This window comes from Bombina bombina, chromosome 4, assembly GCF_027579735.1.
Source record: "Bombina bombina isolate aBomBom1 chromosome 4, aBomBom1.pri, whole genome shotgun sequence".
Taxonomy (NCBI): Eukaryota; Metazoa; Chordata; class Amphibia; order Anura; family Bombinatoridae; genus Bombina; species Bombina bombina.
This window is the reverse complement of record NC_069502.1, coordinates 1,046,765,989-1,046,789,829: the sequence shown is the minus strand read 5'-3', so window position 1 is coordinate 1,046,789,829 and position 23,841 is coordinate 1,046,765,989. Positions and strand designations below refer to the sequence as shown.

The 23,841-nt window shown below is 38.7% G+C and overlaps 1 protein-coding gene across 1 annotated transcript in view; it reads left to right on the top strand.

Moving 5' to 3' along the window:
* MCM8 (minichromosome maintenance 8 homologous recombination repair factor) overlaps positions 1-23,841 on the top strand; it is a 465,182-nt gene that overhangs the window by 20,098 nt on the left and 421,243 nt on the right. Inside the window, exons 2-4 of the mRNA XM_053712690.1 lie at positions 5,159-5,322; positions 6,099-6,191; positions 20,400-20,482. Coding sequence (XP_053568665.1) covers positions 5,181-5,322; positions 6,099-6,191; positions 20,400-20,482 — 318 coding nt within the window. The 5' untranslated portion in view covers positions 5,159-5,180. The remainder of the gene's footprint in view (positions 1-5,158; positions 5,323-6,098; positions 6,192-20,399; positions 20,483-23,841) is intronic.

Sequence of the window (23,841 nt, the reverse complement as noted above, 5' to 3'; positions counted from 1 at the left end):
GGCCAAACTAAATGTATAGGTGTAAAGACAAACAGCCCTAAATTTGTATCATAATCAGGCAGGAGAAACATATCCCACATGTTAGTTGGATATGAACTGAACAAATATATTCACACCAAATGGGTAACTGTACGCTCTGTGATAAAGCCTATATACACACCAAGTATTGTTGTTTACCGAATGATCCAGGTAAACACTAGCTAAGCAACAGGATATATGGAGTCAGACCCCATTACTGCAAAGGAGAACACAGTGGGCTATGCCTTAACCAAAGGAGACTTTGTCAAAAACCACCAAGCAGCCATGTGCAAAATAAACCGCTATTTACAATTAATGCCACAGATGATAACAGTATAAAGTTGAACACTCAATCACATTGCTGTCAATACAAAAAGTTTAACCGTACCTCATGTCGGCATCCAGCCGCGCTCACCAAACAGGGAAAATCGTATAACCTGTAGGCCACCCGGAAGCCTATAAATATACATTTAAGACCTATCATAGGTCAGTTGCGGGGGTGTGTATGTATATGTAACGTATACAGCTGTACTTAACCGAGCCTCAATCAGAATGTGTCAATTTGGCCAGGCGCATGCGCGGTAGGCTCTACCTGTCAACACACTTACTCCGTGTAGAATCATCATTTACATTGTTTAACACTGATGACAAACAACATAAACTTGTGGCACACTTTGGCCTGACCATGTACCGGGCAGAGTCCCATTCAGTACCTTAATACAATGTGATGTGAGCGGCGGAAACTAAACCAAACCACTTATACAGCAATAACACCAAGCAACAGACAGACCCATAAATGTGCAGGATATATAAGTTGCAATCATTCAAAGTACCTAAACACAGAACAACGACAAGGGCTTACATATAATAGAACAGTATCAAAGAAAAAACCCCAGGGAGTGGAAAAGCTAATCAAACGTTCCACAGATGATAACAGACTTAGACTCTATTGTTATTAACACCCACCTATTCCAGACTCTCTTGAGTTCTATCCTTAACTTGACTCTCAGATGCTCAATATGTGCTTTTTAATTCTCTATGCTTACATGTTGCTTTTAGTACAGCCCATTCTAGGCATCCTTGGGTTCCTTCTCTAAACTTGTTCCCTAATGATTGGTTTATGTGTTGGACGCTTCTAAGCTTGATATAAGTTCCTTTTATCTTTGGTGCTATAGTGTGGCAGGTTGTGGCTATGATGGTCGCGTTTAGCTGGATATCCTTGGTTCGATTTACTGGTTTATTCCTATTTTTATTTTGATTAGCATAAATATCTGGTGTTGGGTGTATATATTGTCACGATTGATTTTCACATATGGTTGCAAATATTGGTTGTTCTTTCTTTTATTCTATAGATGTTATTTGTCTTGAGGAAGGCTTCTGTGAAAGCTGAAACGTCGACTATGAACAAGTGTGGATACTAAGAATAAAATATGTTTTTGCTGTTACGCAAATATCACAAACCCTGAGAGTGCCCTTCATTCTAAAAATCAGTTTATATATATATATATATATATATATATATATATATATAATTTTTATTTATTAATATTTGTTTCTGTAGCACCTCACTCTCCCCGCCATTGTTATATAGGGCCCGCCTCTAATTCATACTTTTTCTTTAGTGTAGTGACCTGGTCCTCCATCTCCCTTCAAAACTAAGTTTCTGTGGTGTAGGATCCAGGCCCTCCCCAGGTGGGCTACGCACCCGCCTCCTGCATCCTTCCCACAGGCACCAACTGATTGGGCACCGTTATCATATGAGGTCAGATGCCCACGAGCAGCAGCCGATACTGCTTGGGCTTCCAACATGTCGATCGTAGATCTACATACGCAGGGATTTGTACCGCATGACATAGATCTACGTCCGAATGGGTTAAGGAGTTAATAATAACAGAAAAAAATAATAATAAATATATATATATATGTGTGTGTGTGTCACAAATACCCCATGATTGAGATGCTAAGGGGTTAACTTTCTGTAGTTTGTGCTAAAAACATTTAGTTTTCAAGAATAAATGTTTCCTGTGTTTATGTTTGTGTTCCCTTTGATGTGCTAGGACCCTCATAAATACTTTGTAGTATACAAAGAAGAGACCTTTATGGCTCAAAACTGTCAGCAGAGGGCATGATATAACACAGAGCCTCAATCCAGGAACTACACTGAGGTCAGTGATAGGAAAGCCAGCTCTGTACATAGGTGCTTTTATCAGAAATAATGTTTCAGGAACATAAAGAATGCAAAAATATATGGTGTTGGGTATCAAAATACTCCTCACAATATCCCTAAGAGATTGCCTTTTTGTATATTTGCAATATTTTTACCTAGCAGAAATTATGTGTTTATAATTTTAGGCAAAAACTTAGTTTATTGACTGTTGTAAAAAATAGGGGGCTTCCCAGCCCCTGCAAAGAGGGAGGGTCAAGCAATCTGATATCATGGAAAGAGGTATAAAGTTTTGTGTTTTAACATGAAAAGTTGTTCTTCTTACATGGGAGGCTGTATACCAACAGAGTGAGAGACCATCTTTTCCTGCCACAATCCCTGGCACAGATACCAAGACTAGTGAAGTATAAGGGTTCTGATTTTTTTTCTCTTTTTTTATTTTAAAAACTGATTGCTTGTGTAATTCTATTTGTTAATATATTTTTATTAATAATGCATTGTACTATTTTTTCGCATAATAAATAATTCAGTTATTAAGTTTTTGCCTTTGTCTAATATTTAAACCGCATTACTGAAAGAGACTGGTAGTAGTAAGACTGTATATTTTAGGTTATTTTCTGCTAAATTGTAATCTGGAATTTAATTTTTAATTTTTCTGGATTTTCCTTAAGATTTCCCATATAATATAATCTTAAGTGGTGGCAGCTAGATATAGTGTTAATTTAGTGTGGATGGCATTAAAGGGGAGTTTTGGGCATTTCTTTTATGTCTAGCACAGACTAGAGAGTGTTGTTAACCCTTGCACCCACTGAACTAAGTCACAGGCTTGCTTGGAGTGGCTAAACTGTGACAGAGTAGTAACAGTAGAAGGGGTCTGATAGCCCTTTTTGTGCCAAACAAGTGACTGGCGCAGGATTGGTTAACCTTGGTCGTCACAATATATATTTACAGAAAAACAGGGTATCAAATTGCGCTGTATATCAATGCATGAAATTAAACTGCGAACAGTCTCTCCTGATGTATTTTTCAAGGCAACTTAAAATGATGGATCCACTATCACCAGTGGATATGGGGGGAATCTTTGGCAGTGTGTACAAATTACACTATTGGTTGCTTTTTCTTTTTCTTCTCTCCCTTTCTATGAGCGCTGTTCCTGCCTAAACTACTGATATATATATATACTGTGTGTGTATATATATATATATATATATATATATATATATATATATATATATATATATATATATATATATATATACACATACAGTATATATATATATATATATATATATATAGATGAAAATGGTAATAAAATGTATTGCTGTTAATGTATCCTTTTAAAGAGAGTTCAAATAAAGAGCATTATATTTAAATTTTAGGTGGCTAATGTAACATTTGCAACTGTGAATTGGTATAAAACAAATTGTTTTAAAATGATCACTCACTGTACTGTATACTTTTTACAGCAACATAAAAGTTACAATTAAAGTTTATGGTTTAGGTAACACATTCAATCTTAATTGACTTTTCCTTCTATTATTCAATATTTAATTCTCTTGGTATGCTCTAAGGAATTAGAGAAAGCAATCTTTGCATTATAATGGCACTTTTTCTCAATTCAACTTTTCTGACATTGTTGTGTTGATATTGCAGCGCTAATTTACTGCTGTTATTAACCTTTTAAAGCTGTTATGGCGTTTTATTCCGTCCTAACCGGGCTGGGCTTTATTGCTGTTAGAACGGAATAAAACGTCCTAGCCATTTGGCTGTCCTGAAGCCAATAGCGCTTCCTGGATCTGATCACGGTCTGGAGGGCTTGCCTAGCGTCATAGGGATGCCCCCCTGACCCGATCCCATAACTGAAATCTCACAATCTCGGGATTTCAATTTCTCTACATCAGAACGTTGTTCTGTTGTAGACAAATTGACTCTGTCACAAAAGGGTTAAATTTGCTTAGTTACCATAATATTCTGTTTTGAAGAGCTACCAACGTAGATGTCTGGAGCAATACATGGCAGGAAATAGGGCTGCCATGTAGCCTATTTGCAAATAGATAACATTTTTGCAAAACTGCTCTCATATGCACTATATGGCAGCGGTTTTGCAAACTCCTGAGCATACATCCCTGCTTTTTCAACAAAAGATGCAGGGAGAACAAAAAATAATAGAAGTAAATTAGAAAGTTGTTTAAAATCGTATGCACGTCTAGTTGAGATATACATAGAAGACAAGCAGTTTGGTGGCAGTTTACAAATAAAAACAAGTTGGTTTGTACATGATGATAGAAAAAAATATTTATCTCACAGACATGCAAATGAATAGATTTATTTGTATGTGTTTTTAGCCTAGTCAGAGAGTCACTCCCATGTTGCTCCAGATGTGGCATAACTACAAATGCTCCCTCCACCGACCACATTATCTAAAAAGGCTCAGAGGTGTTCTAAGATATTGTGTTTGACTATGTGTTTAACCACTTATATCATGGTCATATCCAACAGCTAACTCCTATTTAACACTTTCCTGACAGGCTTATTTGTCTACATCGAACACCCTTCCGATGTAAACAAATTGAAATGCGATCACAAGATTTCAATGATAGGATTGGGTCAGGGGGGTGTTCCTATGACGATGGGTACAACCTCCAGAACGCGATCCAATACAGGTAGCGCCGTTGGTTTCAGTACAGCCAAATGGCTAGGATGTTCCATGCCGTCCTAAAGGCGCTAAAGCTCATTGCAGTTATTACTGCATGGAACGGCCTAACGTCGGGAAGGGATTAAAATAAAAGGAAAATATTGCGTTTAATATGGTCATTATGTTAGAAAAACTGGATAAAGGAGCTTCTTATTACATCCATATAGCTAGTCACAAAATTGTTTAATATATCCAACCATTTAAACTGTTCATTAAACCATCAGAATATGAAGTTTAAAAAAGAAACAAAGGCATTAATATTTCATAGATTTTATTTTCAGCAATCGTCTTTAACAGTGCATAATGAGTGAAGGCTGGAGAGGAGGTTGGAGAGGAGGTGGAAGAGGAAGTCCATACTCTGGGGGCCATAGAGGTCGTCCTTGGAGAGGGAGAGGAGATTGGAGAGGAGGAAATTGGAATAGAAATGCTGGAAGAGATCCTGCTTGTAAGTTGTTCATTTCACAAATATATATAATCATATGTTATAGTTAGCTCATAGGAGAATAAGAACCTAGATATTGATTCAGGGGACATTAAAGGGATAAGAAAGTCAAAATTAAACTTGCATGATTCAGATAGAGCATGTCATTTTAGGAAACATTTAAATTCACTTCTATTTTCAAATGTGCTTCGTACTCTTGGAATCCCTTATTGAAAAAAAGAATACGCACAAATCCAACACTAGTGGGAGCTGCTGCTGATTGGTGCCTGCACACATTTGTTTCTTGTGATTGACTAGCTAGATGTGTTCAGCTATCTGCAAGTAATGCAATGCTGCTCCTTCAGAAAGGATAACAAGAAAATAAAGCAAACTTGATGATACAAGTAAATTGGAAAGTTGTTTAAAATTGTATGTTCTATCCAAATAATGAAAGACAATTTTGGTGTTTCCTATCCTTTTAATTTCTAATCTGCCAAATGTAATACCAGTTAACCCTATTCAAAGATGGTTGTCATCTCAATGTTATCTTGATGTCAAGTCATTATCTTTACATGGCATTATATTGTAAAGGGAGATAAATCTCCATCAAAATAGACCCAAGTAGATTAGAATTGTGACTTTTTTTTAATGTGTATACATAAATATACATAGAAACCTTTGCTTGTGCTGTTTTTATACAACAGTAAATATGTTAAATCTTCATACTCTGTTGTCCTTAACCCTTGTCTACAAAATGTTCCCTTGAGAATGGCTGCACTGAAATTTGCTTTCTTTTGCAGGTTTTTCAAATGCTTCCCCTAAGCCACGATTGACGCAGAGTACTCTGGATAAGTACATTCCTTTCAAAGGCTGGAAGCTTTATTTTTCTGAAGGTAAAAATAAAAAGAGGCATGAAGCTATATTTATGTGAACTATAATGTAGAAACATTTAAAAAGAAAGCAATGGTTGTAGAGATGTAACAGCAAAAAAGGATATAAAAAAAGTAGAATATATTCTTTTGTCTGCATTTATTGCTGCCCTTTATTGCATCTGCAATTCTTTAAAGGGGCATGAAAGAATCCCAGCATACTGTGTTAACATTTAAAAATAAAGGGCTAGATTTCAAGTGGAGCACTAATCTATCTCGCATATGGGCGCAATAAATAACCAACCATTACAAGTGCCTAGTTATTGTTACCGCGAGCTTGCGGTAGCAATTAGTGCTCAGAAAATTAACCAGTGGTCAGACCTCTGGTTAATTTCAAAATGGCCCCCAAAATAAAGCATATTCTTTTTTTTAATTAAAATAAAAATGTATAATTTTTGTTTTTAAATACAAAAAACAAACAAACGGCAAGAATCAGTTATGAGGGGTTAAAGTTGGCAGGTGTGGGGTGTTAGAAAAAAACGGCACAGAAAAGTGCCTTTACATAGCGGTCTATGGGGACTGTGTGTTTCCTGTGAAGTATATACACATAATAACATATAAATATATATATTCATATACATATGTATTTACAATTTGCTGACCATCGCTGTTCGACTTACCCACTTTGTTGCGCTAGTTCTCATGTCGTGTCTCACGGCATGAGAATGAGGCTCCCTTTGGAGTCTATAGAATCACGCTCTCGTGAGCGCTGATATTACTAAGTGGAGCACAAATATCGCTTTCGCGGAAGAGATATTTTGGGTTCCACTTACAATTTAGTCCCCAAGTGTGTATGAACAAAAGCTAGTTATTATTTTTTTTATATACATATGTACCAATAAGATTGATATTTTGTGTTCCTATTGGTGATTATGGAGCTTAGATGTGTGCTGATTTGTGCCTGCACTTGCTTGCCTATTAATGAAATTATACTTGAGAACGTACACACCAATAAGGTACCAGGTAAGCTCTGAGATTGGCACATGTAGGCATGTAAGGTCAGAGCAGCTGTAAAGAAAACAAATCTACTGTTTTTTAATGGTTCCCATGGAAAGAAATACATTTTTACTTTTATCTGGAAGCTGTTACTCTATTGGTGCTGCTGTATTTTTACTTGGATTGAATTTAATTGCATGTGAGTCGCACAATGCGTTACTCATTGTGATGTAGCCATTAATATTTTACACAAAACAATTGTGGTATTAGATCTAACATTGAATCTATTATCTCCAGTCAAGGTAACATATGATAAAACATTAAAGGCATAGGAAAGTCAAAATTAAACTTGCAAGAATCGGATATAGAGCATGACATTTTAAGACACTTTTAAAATCGCTTCTATTTTCAAATCTGCTTTGTTCTCTTGGTATCCATTGCTGATAATGAATACGCACGTATCCTACACTACTGGGAGCTAGCTGGTGATTGGTGCGTGCACACATTTGTTTTTTTGTAATTGGCTAACTAGATGTGTTCAGCTAGCTGCCAGTAGTGCAATGCTGTTCCTTCAGCAAAGGATAACAAGAAAATTAAGCATATTTGATAATGAAAGTAAATTTGAAACTTGTTTAACCCTTTTGTGCCGTGGTTAATGTGTCTACATCGGAGCAACTGTTCTGATGTAAACAAATTGAAATCTCGCAATTATGCACGTGATCACGAGATTTCAATGATGGGATCGTGTCAGGGGGCGTCCCTATGATGCTAGGCACGCCCTCCAGACCGCGATCCCATCAGGGAAGCGCCAGTGGCTTCAGGAAAGCCAAGTGGTTAGGACGTTGTATTCCGTCCTTCGGTGCTAAAGCCCAGCAAAATTCGGACAGAATACAAAGTCCTAACAACGATAAAAGGTTAAAACTGTATGTTCTGTTCGAATCATGAATTCAATTTTTGGGGTTATATGTCCCTTTAATGTTTGTAAGACAAATTGACGTCATGCGTAAAAGAAAGTACACCCTCTTTGAATTCTATGGTTTTACGTAAATCAGGACATAATACAAATCATCTGATCCTTAGCAGGTTTTAAAATTAGGTAAATAAAACCTCAGATAAACAACAACACATGACATATTACACAGTGTCATTATTTGGTTAACAAAAATAAAGCCAAAATGGAGAAGCCATGTGTGAAAAACTAAGAACACCCTTTCTGCTTCCATAGGAATTAAGAGGCTAAGTAGCAGCCAGGTGCTGCTAATCAAATGCCCTTGATTAATTGATCATCAGCAAGTGTGACCACCTCTATAAAAGCTGAAGTTTTAGCAGCTTGCTGGTCTGGAAAATTCAGGTGTGTGTTAAAGGGACAGTCAACACCAGAATGTTTGTTGTTTAAAAAGAAAGATAATCCCTTTATTACCCATTCCCCAGTTTTGCATAACCAACACAGCTATATAAATACCCTTTTTACCTCTGTGATTACCTTGTATCTAAGCTTCTGCAAACTGCCCCCTCATTTCAGTTCTTTTGATAGACTTGCTTTTTAGCCAATCGGTGCTCACTCCAGGGTAACTTCACGTGCATGAGCTCAATGTTATCTATATGAAACACATAAACTAATGCCCTTTAGAGCTTAAAATGCATTCAGATTAGAGGCAGTCTTCATGGTCTAAGAAATTAGCATATGAACCTCCTAGAATTGTATTTCAACTAAGAATACCAAGAGAACAAAGCAAAATTGGTGATAAAAGTAAATAGGAAAGTCCAGTCAAAATTAAACTTTTATGATTCCAATAGGGCATGCAATTTTAAACAACTTTTAAATTTACTTTTATCATCAAATTTGCTTTGCTCTCTTGGTATTCTTTGTGTAAAACTAGACCTACATAGGCTCATATGCTAATTTCTAAGCTGCTGAACTGCCTCTTATCTCAGTGCATTTTGACAGTTTTTCAGTTAGACACTGCTAGTTCATGTCTGTGTCATATAGATATCAGTGTGCTCACTCCCGTTGAGTTATTTAAGAGTCAGCACTGATTGGCTACATTGCATGTGTCAAAAGAACTGAGACAAGGGAGCAGTCTGCAGAGGCTTAGAAACCAGGTAATCACAGAGGTAAAAAGTTTATCAATATAACAGTGTTGATTATGCAAACTGGGGAATGGGTAATAAAGGCATTATCTATCTTTTTAAACAATAAAAATTCTGGAGTAGACTTTTTCCCTTTAAATATTGAAGTTCATGACAATACAATTATAAAAAGACTGAACAAGTATGGTTTGTATGGAAGGGTTGCCAGGAGAAAGCCTCTTCTCTTTAAAAAGAACATGGCACCATAGCTTAGGTCTGCAAAGTTGCATCTGAACAAACCACAAGACTTCCGGAACAATGTCCTTTGGGCAGACGAGACCAAAGTGTAGATGTTTGGCAGTAATGCACAGCTGCATGTTTGGCGAAAACTAAACAAAGCATATCAGCACAAACACCTCATACTAACTGTCAAGCACGGTGGTGGAGGGGTGATGATTTGGGCTTGTTTTGCAGCCACAGGATCTGGGCACCTTGCAGTCATTGAGTTGAAGATGAACTCTGTATACCAAAATATTCTAGAGTCAAATGTGAGGCCATCTGTCTGACGGCTAAAGCTTGGCCTAAATTGGGTCATGCAACAGGACAATGATACCAAGCACACCAGCAAATCTACAACAGAATGGCTGCAACACCTTGATTATTTTCTTTTTCAATGGCCCAGTCAAAGTTCAGACCTCAAACCGATTGAAATGCTGTGGCAGAACCTTAAGAGAGCTGTGCATAAACAAATGCCCACAAACCTAAATGAACTGAAGCATCGTTTTAAAGAAGAGTGGGCCAAAATTCCTCCACAACGATGTTAGAGACTGATAAAGTAAAACTAAAACCGATGACTTCATGTTATTGTGGCTAAAGGTGGTTCTACAAGCTATTAAATCATAAGATGTACTTTCACACATGGCTTCTCCATTTATGCTTTATTTTGGTTAAATCATGACACAGTGTAATAGGCCATGTGTTGTTGTTCATCTGAAGGTTGTATTTACCTATTTTTAAGACCTGCTAAGGACCAGATGATATTTTTATTATGAAATGATACGTAAAACCATAGAATTCAAAGAGGATGTACTTTCTTTCTCCAACATAGGTGTGTCCGGTCCACGGCGTCATCCTTACTTGTGGGATATTCTCTTCCCCAACAGGAAATGGCAAAGAGCCCAGCAAAGCTGGTCACATGATCCCTCCTAGGCTCCGCCTTCCCCAGTCATTCTCTTTGCCGTTGCACAGGCAACATCTCCACGGAGATGGTTAAGAGTTTTTTGGTGTTTATATGTAGTTTTATTCTTCAATCAAGAGTTTGTTATTTTAAAATAGTGCTGGTATGTACTATTTACTCTGAAACAGAAAATAGATGAAGATTTCTGTTTGTAAGAGGAAGATGATTTTAGCAACCGTTACTAAAATCGATGGCTGTTTCCACACAGGACTGTTGAGATGAAGTAACTTCAGTTGGGGGAAACAGTGTGCAGACTTTGCTGCTTGAAGTATGACACATTTCTAACAAGACTTGGTAATGCTGGAAGCTGTCATTTTCCCTATGGGATCCGGTAAGCCATTTTCTTAATAAGAATAAAGGGCTTCACAAGGGCTTTAAAGACTGGTAGACATTTTTCTGGGCTAAAACGATTACTTTATAAGCATTTTTAATAGATTATAGCTTTGAGGAGTTATTTTAATCTTGGGAATTATGTTAAAAAAACGGCAGGCACTGTATTGGACACCTTTTTCACTGGGGGCCTTTTCTAATCATAGGCAGAGCCTCATTTTCGCGCCACTAATGCGCAGTTGTTTTTGGGAAGCAAGGCATGCAGATGCATGTGTGAGGAGCTCAGATACACAGAAAAAGCTTACTGAAGGCGTCATTTGGTATCGTATTCCCCTCTGGGCTTGGTTGGGTCTCAGCAAAGCAGATACCAGGGACTGTATAGGGGTTAAATGTAAAAAGCTTTCAAATTTGGTGTGCAATACTTTTAAGGCTTTAAGACACTGTGGTGAAATTTTGGTGAATTTTGAACAATTCCTTCATACTTTTTCACATTTTCAGTAATAAAGTGTGTTCAGTTTAAAATTTAAAGTGACAGTAACGGTTTTATTTTAAAACGTTTTTTGTGCTTTGTTATCAAGTTTATGCCTGTTTAACATGTCTGAACTATCAGATAGACGATGTTCTGTATGTGAGGAAGCCAAGGTTCCTTCTCATTTAAATAGATGTGATGTATGTGACAAACAATTTAGGGACAATGATGCCACTGATAATGATGTTGCCCAAGATGATTCCTCAAGTGAGGGGAGTAAGCATGGTACTGCATCATCCCCTCCTGTGTCTACGCCAGTCTTGCCCACACAAGAGGCCCCTAGTACATCTAGTGCGCCAATACTTCTTACTATGCAACAATTAACGGCTGTAATGGATAATTCTATTAAAAACATTTTAGCCAAAATGCCCACTTATCAGCGAAAGCGCGACTGCTCTGTTTTAGATACTGAAGAGCATGAGGACGCTGATGATAATGGTTCTGACATGCCCTTACACCAGTCTGAAGGGGCCAGGGAGGTTTTGTCTGAGGGAGAAATTTCAGATTCAGGAAAAATTTCTCAACAAGCTGAACCTGACGTTATTACATTCAAATTTAAATTGGAACATCTCCGCGCTCTGCTTAAGGAGGTGTTATCTACTCTGGATGATTGTGACAATTTGGTCATTCCAGAGAAATTATGTAAGATGGACAAGTTCCTAGAGGTCCCGGTGCCCCCCGAAGCTTTTCCTATACCCAAGCGGGTGGCGGACATTGTAAATAAAGAATGGGAAAGGCCCGGCATACCTTTTGTCCCTCCCCCTATATTTAAGAAATTATTTCCTATGGTCGACCCCAGAAAGGACTTATGGCAGACAGTCCCCAAGGTCGAGGGGGCGGTTTCTACTTTAAACAAACGCACTACTATCCCTATAGAAGATAGTTGTGCTTTCAAAGATCCTATGGATAAAAAATTAGAGGGTTTGCTTAAAAAGATGTTTGTTCAGCAAGGTTACCTTCTACAACCAATTTCATGCATTGTTCCTGTCACTACAGCAGCGTGTTTCTGGTTCGATGAACTAGAAAAGTCGCTCAATAAAGAATCTTCTTATGAGGAGGTTATGGACAGAGTTCAAGCTCTTAAATTGGCTAACTCTTTTACTTTAGACGCCACTTTGCAATTAGCTAGATTAGCGGCGAAAAATTCAGGTTTTGCTATTGTGGCGCGCAGAGCGCTTTGGCTAAAGTCTTGGTCAGCGGATGCGTCCTCCAAGAACAAATTGCTTAACATCCCTTTCAAGGGGAAAACGCTGTTTGGCCCTGACTTGAAAGAGATTATTTCAGATATCACTGGGGGAAAGGGCCACGCCCTTCCTCAGGATAGGTCTTTCAAGGCTAAAAATAAACCAAATTTTCGTCCCTTTCGCAGAAACGGACCAGCCTCAAATTCTACATCCTCTAAGCAAGAGGGTAATACTTCTCAAACCAAACCAGCCTGGAGGCCGATGCAAGGCTGGAACAAAGGTAAGCAGGCCAAGAAACCTGCCACTGCTACCAAGACAGCATGAGATGTTGGCCCCCGATCCGGGACCGGATCTGGTGGGGGGCAGACTTTCTCTCTTCGCTCAGGCTTGGGCAAGAGATGTTCTGGATCCTTGGGCGCTAGAAATAGTTTCCCAAGGTTATCTTCTGGAATTCAAGGAACTACCCCCAAGGGGAAGGTTCCACAGGTCTCAATTGTCTTCAGACCACATAAAAAGACAGGCATTCTTACATTGTGTAGAAGACCTGTTAAAAATGGGAGTGATTCATCCTGTTCCATTAGGAGAACAAGGGATGGGATTTTACTCCAATCTGTTCATAGTTCCCAAAAAAGAGGGAACATTCAGACCAATCTTAGATCTCAAGATCCTAAACAAATTTCTCAGGGTTCCATCGTTCAAGATGGAAACCATTCGGACAATTCTTCCTACCATCCAGGAAGGTCAATTCATGACCACGGTGGATTTAAAGGATGCGTATCTACATATTCCTATCCACAAGGAACATCATCGGTTCCTAAGGTTCGCCTTTCTGGACAAGCATTACCAGTTCGTGGCACTTCCATTCGGATTAGCCACTGCTCCAAGAATTTTCACAAAGGTACTAGGGTCCCTTCTAGCGGTGCTAAGACCAAGAGGCATTGCAGTAGTACCTTACTTGGACGACATACTGATTCAAGCGTCGTCTCTGCCACAAGCAAAGGCTCATACGGACATTGTCCTAGCCTTTCTCAGATCTCACGGGTGGAAAGTGAACGTAGAAAAAAGTTCTCTATCTCCGTCAACAAGAGTTCCCTTCTTGGGAACAATAATAGACTCCTTAGAAATGAAGATTTTTCTGACAGAGGCCAGAAAATCAAAACTTCTAAGCTCTTGTCAAGTACTTCATTCTGTTCTTCTTCCTTCCATAGCGCAGTGCATGGAAGTAATAGGTTTGATGGTTGCGGCAATGGACATAGTTCCTTTTGCGCGAATTCATCTAAGACCATTACAACTGTGTATGCTCAGTCAGTGGAATGGGGATTATACAGACTTGTCTCCGACGATACAAGTAGATCAGAGGACCAGAGATTCACTCCGTTGGTGGCTGACCCTGGACAACCTGTCACAAGGGATGAGCTTCCGCAGACCAGAGTGGGTCATTGTCACGACCGACGCCAGTCTGGTGGGCTGGGGCGCGGTCTGGGAACCCCTGAAAGCTCAGGGTCTATGGTCTCGGGAAGAATCTCTTCTCCCGATAAACATTCTGGAACTGAGAGCGATATTCAATGCTCTCAAGGCTTGGCCTCAACTAGCAAAGGCCAAATTCATAAGGTTTCAATCAGACAACATGACAACTGTTGCATATATCAACCATCAGGGGGGAACAAGGAGTTCCCTGGCGATGGAAGAAGTGACCAAAATAATTCAATGGGCGGAGAATCACTCCTGCCACTTGTCTGCAATCCACATCCCAGGAGTGGAAAATTGGGAAGCGGATTTTCTGAGTCGTCAGACATTTCATCCGGGGGAGTGGGAACTCCATCCGGAAATCTTTGCCCAAATAACTCAGTTATGGGGCATTCCAGACATGGATCTGATGGCGTCTCGTCAGAACTTCAAGGTTCCTTGCTACGGGTCCAGATCCAGGGATCCCAAGGCGACTCTAGTGGATGCACTAGTAGCGCCTTGGACCTTCAACCTAGCTTATGTGTTCCCACCGTTTCCTCTCATTCCCAGGCTGGTAGCCAGGATCAAACAGGAGAGGGTATCAGTGATCTTGATAGCTCCTGCGTGGCCACGCAGGACTTGGTATGCAGACCTGGTGAATATGTCATCGGCTCCACCATGGAGGCTACCTTTGAGACAGGACCTTCTTGTTCAAGGTCCGTTCGAACATCCGAATCTGGCCTCACTCCAACTGACTGCTTGGAGATTGAACGCTTGATTTTATCAAAGCGTGGGTTCTCAGATTCTGTCATTGATACTCTTATTCAGGCTAGAAAGCCTGTAACTAGAAAAATCTACCATAAAATATGGAAAAAATATATCTGTTGGTGCGAATCTAACGGATTCCCATGGAACAAGATAAAAATTCCTAAGATTCTATTCTTTTTACAAGAGGGTTTGGAGAAAGGATTATCTGCAAGTTCTTTGAAGGGACAGATTTCTGCTTTATCTGTTTTACTTCACAAAAAGCTGGCGGCTGTGCCAGATGTTCAAGCTTTTGTTCAGGCTCTGGTTAGAATCAAGCCTGTTTACAAACCTTTGACTCCTCCTTGGAGTCTCAATTTAGTTCTTTCAGTTCTTCAAGGGGTTCCGTTTGAACCCTTACATTCCGTAGATATCAAGTTATTATCTTGGAAAGTTTTGTTTTTGGTTGCAATTTCTTCTGCAAGAAGAGTTTCAGAGTTATCTGCTCTGCAGTGTTCTCCTCCTTATCTGGTGTTCCATGCAGATAAGGTGGTTTTGCGTACTAAACCTGGTTTTCTTCCGAAAGTTGTTTCTAACAAAAATATTAACCAGGAGATAGTTGTGCCTTCTTTGTGTCCGAATCCAGTTTCAAAGAAGGAACGTTTTGTTGCACAATTTGGATGTAGTTCGTGCTCTAAAATTCTATTTAGAGGCTACAAAGGATTTCAGACAAACATCTTCCTTGTTTGTTGTTTATTCTGGTAAAAGGAGAGGTCAAAAAGCAACTTCTACCTCTCTCTCTTTTTGGCTTAAAAGCATCATCCGATTGGCTTATGAGACTGCCGGACGGCAGCCTCCTGAAAGAATCACAGCTCACTCCACTAGGGCTGTGGCTTCCACATGGGCCTTCAAGAACGAGGCTTCTGTTGATCAGATATGTAAGGCAGCGACTTGGTCTTCACTGCACACTTTTACCAAATTTTACAAATTTGATACTTTTGCTTCTTCGGAGGCTATTTTTGGGAGAAAGGTTTTGCAAGCCGTGGTGCCTTCCATCTAGGTGACCTGATTTGCTCCCTCCCATCATCCGTGTCCTAAAGCTTTGGTATTGGTTCCCACAAGTAAGGATGACGCCGTGGACCGGACACACCTATGTTGGAGAAAACAGAATTTATGCTTACCTGATAAATTACTTTCTCCAACGGTGTGTCCGGTCCACGGCCCGCCCTGGTTTTTTAATCAGGTCTGATGAATTATTTTCTCTAACTACAGTCACCACGGTATCATATGATTTCTCCTATGCATATTCCTCCTTTACGTCGGTCGAATGACTGGGGAAGGCGGAGCCTAGGAGGGATCATGTGACCAGCTTTGCTGGGCTCTTTGCCATTTCCTGTTGGGGAAGAGAATATCCCACAAGTAAGGATGACGCCGTGGACCGGACACACCGTTGGAGAAAGTAATTTATCAGGTAAGCATAAATTCTGTTTTTTCACATGACAGTATATGTTTCCTACAGGAATAAATATTAATTTAAAGGGCTACTAAATACAGTATAATTCAATAATTGACAAATACACAATAAAAAGACAATGCAATAGCATTTACTTTCAACTTGAAATGAGCAGTAGAATATTTTCTGGCAACTGTCAAAGTTAAAGGTCCATAATAAACTCCCCTAATTTGTATATTATTTAAATTATATGTTATTTTGAATTGATTCACCTAGTTTTTGTTTTTTTCAAACGAGTATTTCTAATACCCTTAATCATACCTCAAAGTTGATAAGATAGTCCCACAATGATCTTTTCCAAAATGCCCCTAGAAATGGGCGTTTTTTTTCCCCCTCTCTTCCTGTGTCCAATCAGCATTGCCTTCTTAATCAGACACGGGAGTGCGTGCGCAACAGTATGCTGTCAGAGGATCAAGTGAAAACCGACTGACACGCTAGAATTGAAACTGGTTGCTTATAGCAACGTTTATACCAGCTCTCCTAGTGTGTCAGTTTAGGCAATTAGCTTTAGCCGGATCCGATTGCCCACTGTTTTATAAATAAACTTATAACATATAAAATGTAACCCCTCTTATAACGATCCAAAATTGTCTATAGCTATAGCAAAGAACTGAGTGCAGAGCATTATCAGCTCTCAGAACGCTATAACAGTTGCTATAGCAACCATAGCCGATGTTCTCGTAAGTGAACACACAAAGAGAGGCCGGTTTAGCTTTAGACTGACAGGTTGCTGTAATGCTGCAGCCTGCGCGCCTTAGGAATTGGGTAGAGGAGCTGTATGAACAATGAACTGCGCAGGCACCAACTTACATGTCGGTCATCCGACTCAGTAAGTTATTGGATCTATAATCTGCAAATTGTATGGGAAGTGGAAGCAATTAGGATTTGTAAAAATAAATACCTTTAAAACAGTAAATAAGGTTTAATACATGTATATTGATGAAAATGTATGACAATAATGAACTTTAAAAAAACGCTGTAGTTAAAAATGACTATAATGGCCCTTTAATCAAATTTTCCCTCCCCCTGTATCACGTGACAGCCATCAACCAATAACAAAATGCATATATGTATTTACTGTGCACTTTTGCACATGCACAGAAGGGGCCGGATCTTCAAAAAGTGTGCATATAAAAATAATGTGCAAGTTTTGATAATGGAAATATAATGGAAGTTTTTTTTCTTTCATGTAATTGGCAAGAGTCCATGAGCTAGTGACGTATGGAATATACAATCCTACCAGGAGGGGCAAAGTTTCCCAAACCTCAAAATGCCTATAAATACACCCCTTATCACACCCAGAATTCAGTTTTACAAACTTTGCCTCCTATGGAGGTGGTGAAGTAAGTTTGTGCTTGATTTTTCTTCTATGATAAGCGCTTCTCAGCATTTTGAAGCCCAATTCCTCTCAAAGTACAGTGTTTGTCAGAGGGATGTGATGGGAGTATCACCTATTGATTTTATGGTTTTCCTTGCGAGAAATCTTTTCAAAGGTTCTCTGTTATCGGTCGTAGGGATTCATCTCCTACCTCCCTATTCAGATCGACGATATACTCTCATATACAATTATCTCTGCTGATACTTTTTCAGTACTAGTTTGGCTATATGTGGATGGTTGTCTTTCAGTAAGTATGTATCATTATTTAAGACACTCTCAGCTATGGTTTGGTGCTTTATGTGTTAATATAAAGTTTTAAATATATGTATTACTTATATTTGCCATGAGTCAGGTCTATGTATATTTCCTTTTGCAGACTGTCAGTTTCAGTTTGGGAAGCATGTTTTAGGAAGTTATTTTTCATACCTGGGGTATAGTCCTTTTTTTTTCAAATTAACTGTTTTTTTTTTAATTTTGCGAGCAAAATTAGTCTTGCAAGGTCGCAAAATGTTTTTTTTTGGCGCAAAGGTACGTCTTTGATGATGCAAGTTCGTCATTTCTGGCGTCTTAGTTGACGCCAGGTTTCTTTGCACGAGGTTGCGTCTGTTATGATGCGAGTTGCGTCATTTCCAGGTGTTGTTGGCGCCAACATTTTTTTAAAATTCCTTTAGCGTCATGCGTCATACTTGGCGCCAAAAAATGTAGTTAATTTTTCACCCCACTTCCTATATGCCTCTTGCCTTCTATATGTTCAGAGGGCTATGCTGTTTGCATTTTTTCCCATTCCTGAAACTGCCATATAAGGAAATTGTATATTTTGCTTTAATGTTGTTTTTTCTTTTACATTTTGCAAGATGTCTCAATCTGATCCTGTCTCAGAAGCAACTGTTGGAACCCTGCTGCCTGATCACAGTTCTACCAAAGCTAAGTGTATCTGTTTTAAGTTAGCTGATATCATATCTCCAGCTGTAGTGGTAACAGTTGTCATGGTAAGTTTTTGCACGCAGAAAACGTTTCCATCAGTACTAGTACAGTTTCTGTTGTTCCTTCAACATCTAATGTACATGATATCCCTGTTGATATGAAAAATGATATTGCTGATGCGATACAGAAGGTTTTGTCTGCTATTCCGCCTTCTAATAAACGTAAAAGGTCTTTTAAAACTTCTCATAAAGTTGATGAAATTTCTAATGACCGACAACATACTGAAATATCCAACTCTTATGAGGATCTCTCTGAATCAGAAGATCCTACCTCAGACATTGACACTGACAAATCTACTTATCTTTTCAAGATTGCGTATATTCGTTCCTTGTTAAAATAAGTGTTGGTTACTTTGGATATTGAGGAGTCTTATCCTCTTGATAGCAAAACTAGTAAAGATTTAATTTCTGTTTATAAACCTCCTGTGGTTACTCCTGAGGTTTTTCCAGTTCCTGATGCTATTTCTGATTTGAAGGGCCGTTTTTCCATCAGGATCTCAAATCATTAAATTTGCAGGTATGGAAATTGAACGCTTAGTCATAGAGGTTTCTCTGACTCAGTGATTAATACTATGTTACAGACTCGTAAGTCTGTTTCAAGGAAGATTTATTATCGAGTTTGGAAGACCTATATTTCATGGTGTTCTTCTCATAAATTCTCCTGGCATTCTTTTAGAATTCCTAGAATTTTACAGTTTCTTCTGGATGGTTTGGATAAAGGTTTGTCTGCAAGTTCTTTGAAGGGACAATTCTCTGCTCTTTCGGTTTTATTTCATAGAAAGATTGCTAAGCTTCCTGATATTCACTGTTTTGTTCAGGCTTTGGTTCCTATCAAGCCTGTTATTAAATCAATCTCTCCTCTTTGGAGTCTTAATTTGGTGTTGAAGACTTTGCAGGCTCCTCCTTTTGAACCTCTGCATTCTTTGGATATTAAACTACTTTCTGGGAAAGTGTTGTTTCTTTTGGCTATCTCTTCAGCTAGAAGAGTTTCCGAATTATCTGCTCTTTTTTGTGAGTCTCCTTTTCTGATTTTTCCAGTTTCTCTTTTTGTATGCTTTTTTACTCCTTTTTCTATCACCCCACTACATGGCTATTCGTTAAACTGAATTGTGGGTGTGGTGAGGGGTGTATTTATAGGCATTTTGAGGTTTGGGGAACTTTGCCCCTCTTGGTAGGATTGTATATCCCATACGTCACTAGCTCATGGACTCTTGCCAATTTGAAAGAAATACATTTATCAGGTAAGTTCTTACATAAATTATGTTTTTTTAAGTTGCATGCTTTATTTGAATTATGAAACTTTCATTTTGACTTTAGTGACCCTTTAAAACTATGTTATAATTGTATAATATATAGCATATTTGTTTTAGTCCACATACAAGTTATCTTGGTTTAATTGGAATTGCATGAGGGACTTAAAAAACATACTTTTATTATTTTAAAAAAAATATTTGAAGGCATGGTTGACTCTCTCCCTTTCCACTGCCTGTAAAATTAACAGACAAATTGGCATCAGAATTAATTTAGATACATTCCCAGGTGATCAGGCGCTAATGCAGGCAAATTTATGGGAGCTTGCATTTTGTGAAAACCTGAAAATGTGGACTTTTGTGTTTTTAAAGAAAACAGAAGACTTCTCATGCAAGGTTAGTGTGCTGCTCCCACATCTCCAGTTTAGATATGAAAACTTTTAAGTGGACTAAAACTCCCCTTTAACACACAATGGATAACATATTACTTGCCATAATAACAAATAATTACTAGGTATGTTGTATATCCTCGTGTATAAATTGACTATGTTATAAAATGTTGTTTTACTTAGCTTATAGTGACAACTCTCCATTTGTGCTGAAAGTTCAAGCATTTGAGAAGTTTTTTACAAGACAGATTGAGCTGTATGACAAGGTAAGAAACTTTTATGCTAACAATGAAAAGTTTCTGTTTTATTGAAACATAGCTGTATGAATTGTATATATAAAGTATGCATTGCTACAAATTAAAATGATAGTAAGCTTAAAGGGGCAGTGTACTGTAAAATCGGTTCTTTTTTAATGCGGTTCCAAAGACATGTTATACCAGTTGCAGACGTTTTAGTTTTATTGTATATAAATATGTTGTCGATTTGTCTCTTGTCGATTTTAAAAACTGAAAATGAACATTTTGGTAAAGAACTCTCACCCCACCAACTGGGAGTTGTAATATCTGCTGGAGCTTTTCTGTACCTTTTACAGCAGGATTAACATTTTCAGTATAAGTGATTGTTTCAATGGGCATCTATTTCAAATGACAAAATAAAGTTAAAGTAGTTACCTGTAAAACATTTAATACACTCCAACAGGTAAAATGGATCTTTGGGAACACATTTAAAGTGAAGGTCCATTTTGATGAATTAGTGCCCGGTTTTTAATAAACCTATTAAAAACAAGGGCACTTTAATTCATCAAAACTGACATTTCACTGTTTTCTTCAAAAATTTACCTTTTAATCCTGGCAGCCGCTCCAGCACTTCCTCCGCCCGTTGCAAGCCATCTTCACGGAAAATGACGGATCCGGCTTCCTCCAATCACAGTATTGCATCGGGCCAAGATTCCCCCAGGGGGGGAAGGTGTGATTGGAGGAAGCCTGATTCGTCATTTCTGACATCTGCAGAGGCTTCGGATGGCCGGGGGAATCGCTGGAGCGGCATTCAGGATTAAAAGGTAAGTTTTTGAAGAAAACAGTGAAATGTCAATTTTGATGAATTAAAGTGCCCTTGTTTTTAATAGGTTTATTAAAAACCGGGCACTAATTCATCAAAATGGACCTTCACTTTAAGGAGACATATATTTTTTTTTTACAGTACTATGTCTTTTTAAGCCTAATTCAAAAATTCATTTTAATGTACGCAGAGCTAACATGGCATCTCAAAATAAAATATTTGAAATCAGTCCCTTACTTAATAAAAGTGTTAAACATAAAGGGCTAGATTACAAGTGGCACGCTATTTAGCGATTTCGTTCACACACAAACACCGCCAGAAGTAAACTTTAAAAGCACGCTGGTTATCAAGCGTATTACCTCTTGAAAATAAAATGTTTGTGTGCAAGCCAAAGCCGACCACGCTAAGATCATCTCCCCATAGATTTCAGTGGAGAGCACAAATGGAAAACCAAAAAACGTATACCTACCGCTCACACGCTAACCCGACAGGAGTTAATCCTACAGCACTAACCCGAAGGTAGTTATATTTTACATTCCAATGTTCTTCACATAGAAGTAAAAGTTCTATTTATTAGCGGTTGCATTTACTTTTAACTTGTATTACACTCGCAAGTTAATGTGGGCACGAAGTTAAAGTGATGGTAAATCCGAGCATTTAACAAATGCTCTAATTTACCATCACTAAAAATCAAGTGGAGGTTCAGTGATTATATATGTAAAAATAAGGGTACTAAAGTCACCCTTTCTGTGCAGATGCACATATCTAAACTCAGCGGCTCTGGCTGCTCACGGCACATCAGTCTCCTTCAATGAGGTGACGTTTGCACCTCTAAACCAATAGCCGTGCGTGTCAACTGACCGGTTTCTTTATGCACACACAGCTATTGGTTTAGAGGTGCAAGTAGCACCTCATTGGTAGAAGACCGATGTGCCGTGGGTGATCGGAGCCGCTGAGTTTAGCTATGTGCATCGGCACTGAATGTGTGAGATTAGCACCCTTTTCTTCTGTTATGTGATCAGTCCACGGGTCATCATTACTTCTGGGATATAACTCCTCCCCAACAGGAAATGCAAGAGGATTCACCCAGCAGAGCTGCATATAGCTCCTCCCCTCTACGTCAGTCCCAGTCATTCTCTTGCACCCAACGACTAGATAGGATGTGTGAGAGGACTATGGTGATTATACTTAGTTTTTATGACTTCAATCAAAAGTTTGTTATTTTAAAATAGCACCGGAGCGTGTTATTACTTCTCTGGCAGAGTTTGAGGAAGAATCTGACAGAGATTTTTTACTATGATTTTAACCGGAGTCGTTAAGATCATATTGCTGTTCTCGACCATCTGAGGGAGGTAAAGGCTTCAGATCAGGGGACAGCGGGCAGATGAATCTGCATTGAGGTATGTGGCAGTTTTTATTTTCTGAATGGAATTGATGAGAAAAGCCTGCCATACCGTTAAAATGACATGTATGTATACACTTCAGTATTCTGGGGATGGTATTTCACCGGAACTACTGTGTTAAGGTCACTAATCCTTTTAATAACTATTCTCATGTTAAACGTTTTTGCTGGAATGTAGAATCGTTTACATTGCTGAGGTACTGTGTGAATAAATGTTTGGGCATTATTTTCCACTTGGCAGTTTTTTGCTTTAATTGTGACAGTTTCGTTTCTCTTCACTGCTGTGTGGGAGAGGGAGGGGCCGTTTTTGGCGCTCTTTGCTACGCATCAAAAAATTCCAGTCAGCTACTTTTATATGTCCTGCATGATCCGGTTCATCTCTGACAGATCTCAGGGGTCTTCAAACTTCTTTGAAGGGAGGTAAATTCTCTCAGCAGAGCTGTGAGAATTCTTATAGTGACTGTGTATAAAAAACGTTGTTTTGTTTTTCTTATGTACAAATTTAATTAGTGTTGTTTTTTACTAATGGGAACAAACCTTTGCTAAAAGTTGTGTTGTTTTAAAATTTGATGCAATAACTGTTTTTCAGTTCATTATTTCAACTGTCATTTAATCGTTAGTACCTCTTTGAGGCACAGTACGTTTTTTGCTAAAAAAGATTATAACCAAGTTGTAAGTTTTTTGCTAGTGTGTTAAACATGTCTGACTCAGAGGAAGATATCTGTGTCATTTGTTCCAATGCCAAGGTGGAGCCCAATAGAAATTTATGTACTAACTGTATTGATGCTACTTTAAATAAAAGTCAATCTGTACAATGTGAACAAATTTCACCAAACAGCGAGGGGAGAGTTATGCCGACTAACTCGCCTCACGCGACAGTACCTGCATCTCCCGCCCGGGAGGTGCGTGATATTTTGGCGCCTAGTACATCTGGGCGGCCATTACAGATAACATTACAAGATATGGCTACTGTTATGACTGAAGTTTTGTCTAAATTACCTGAACTAAGAGGCAAGCGTGATCACTCTGGGGTGAGAACAGAGTGCGCTGACAATGCTAGGGCCATGTCTGATACTGCGTCACAGCTCGCAGAGCATGAGGACGGAGAGCTTCATTCTGTGGGTGACGGTTCTGATCCAAACAGATTGGACTCAGATATTTCAA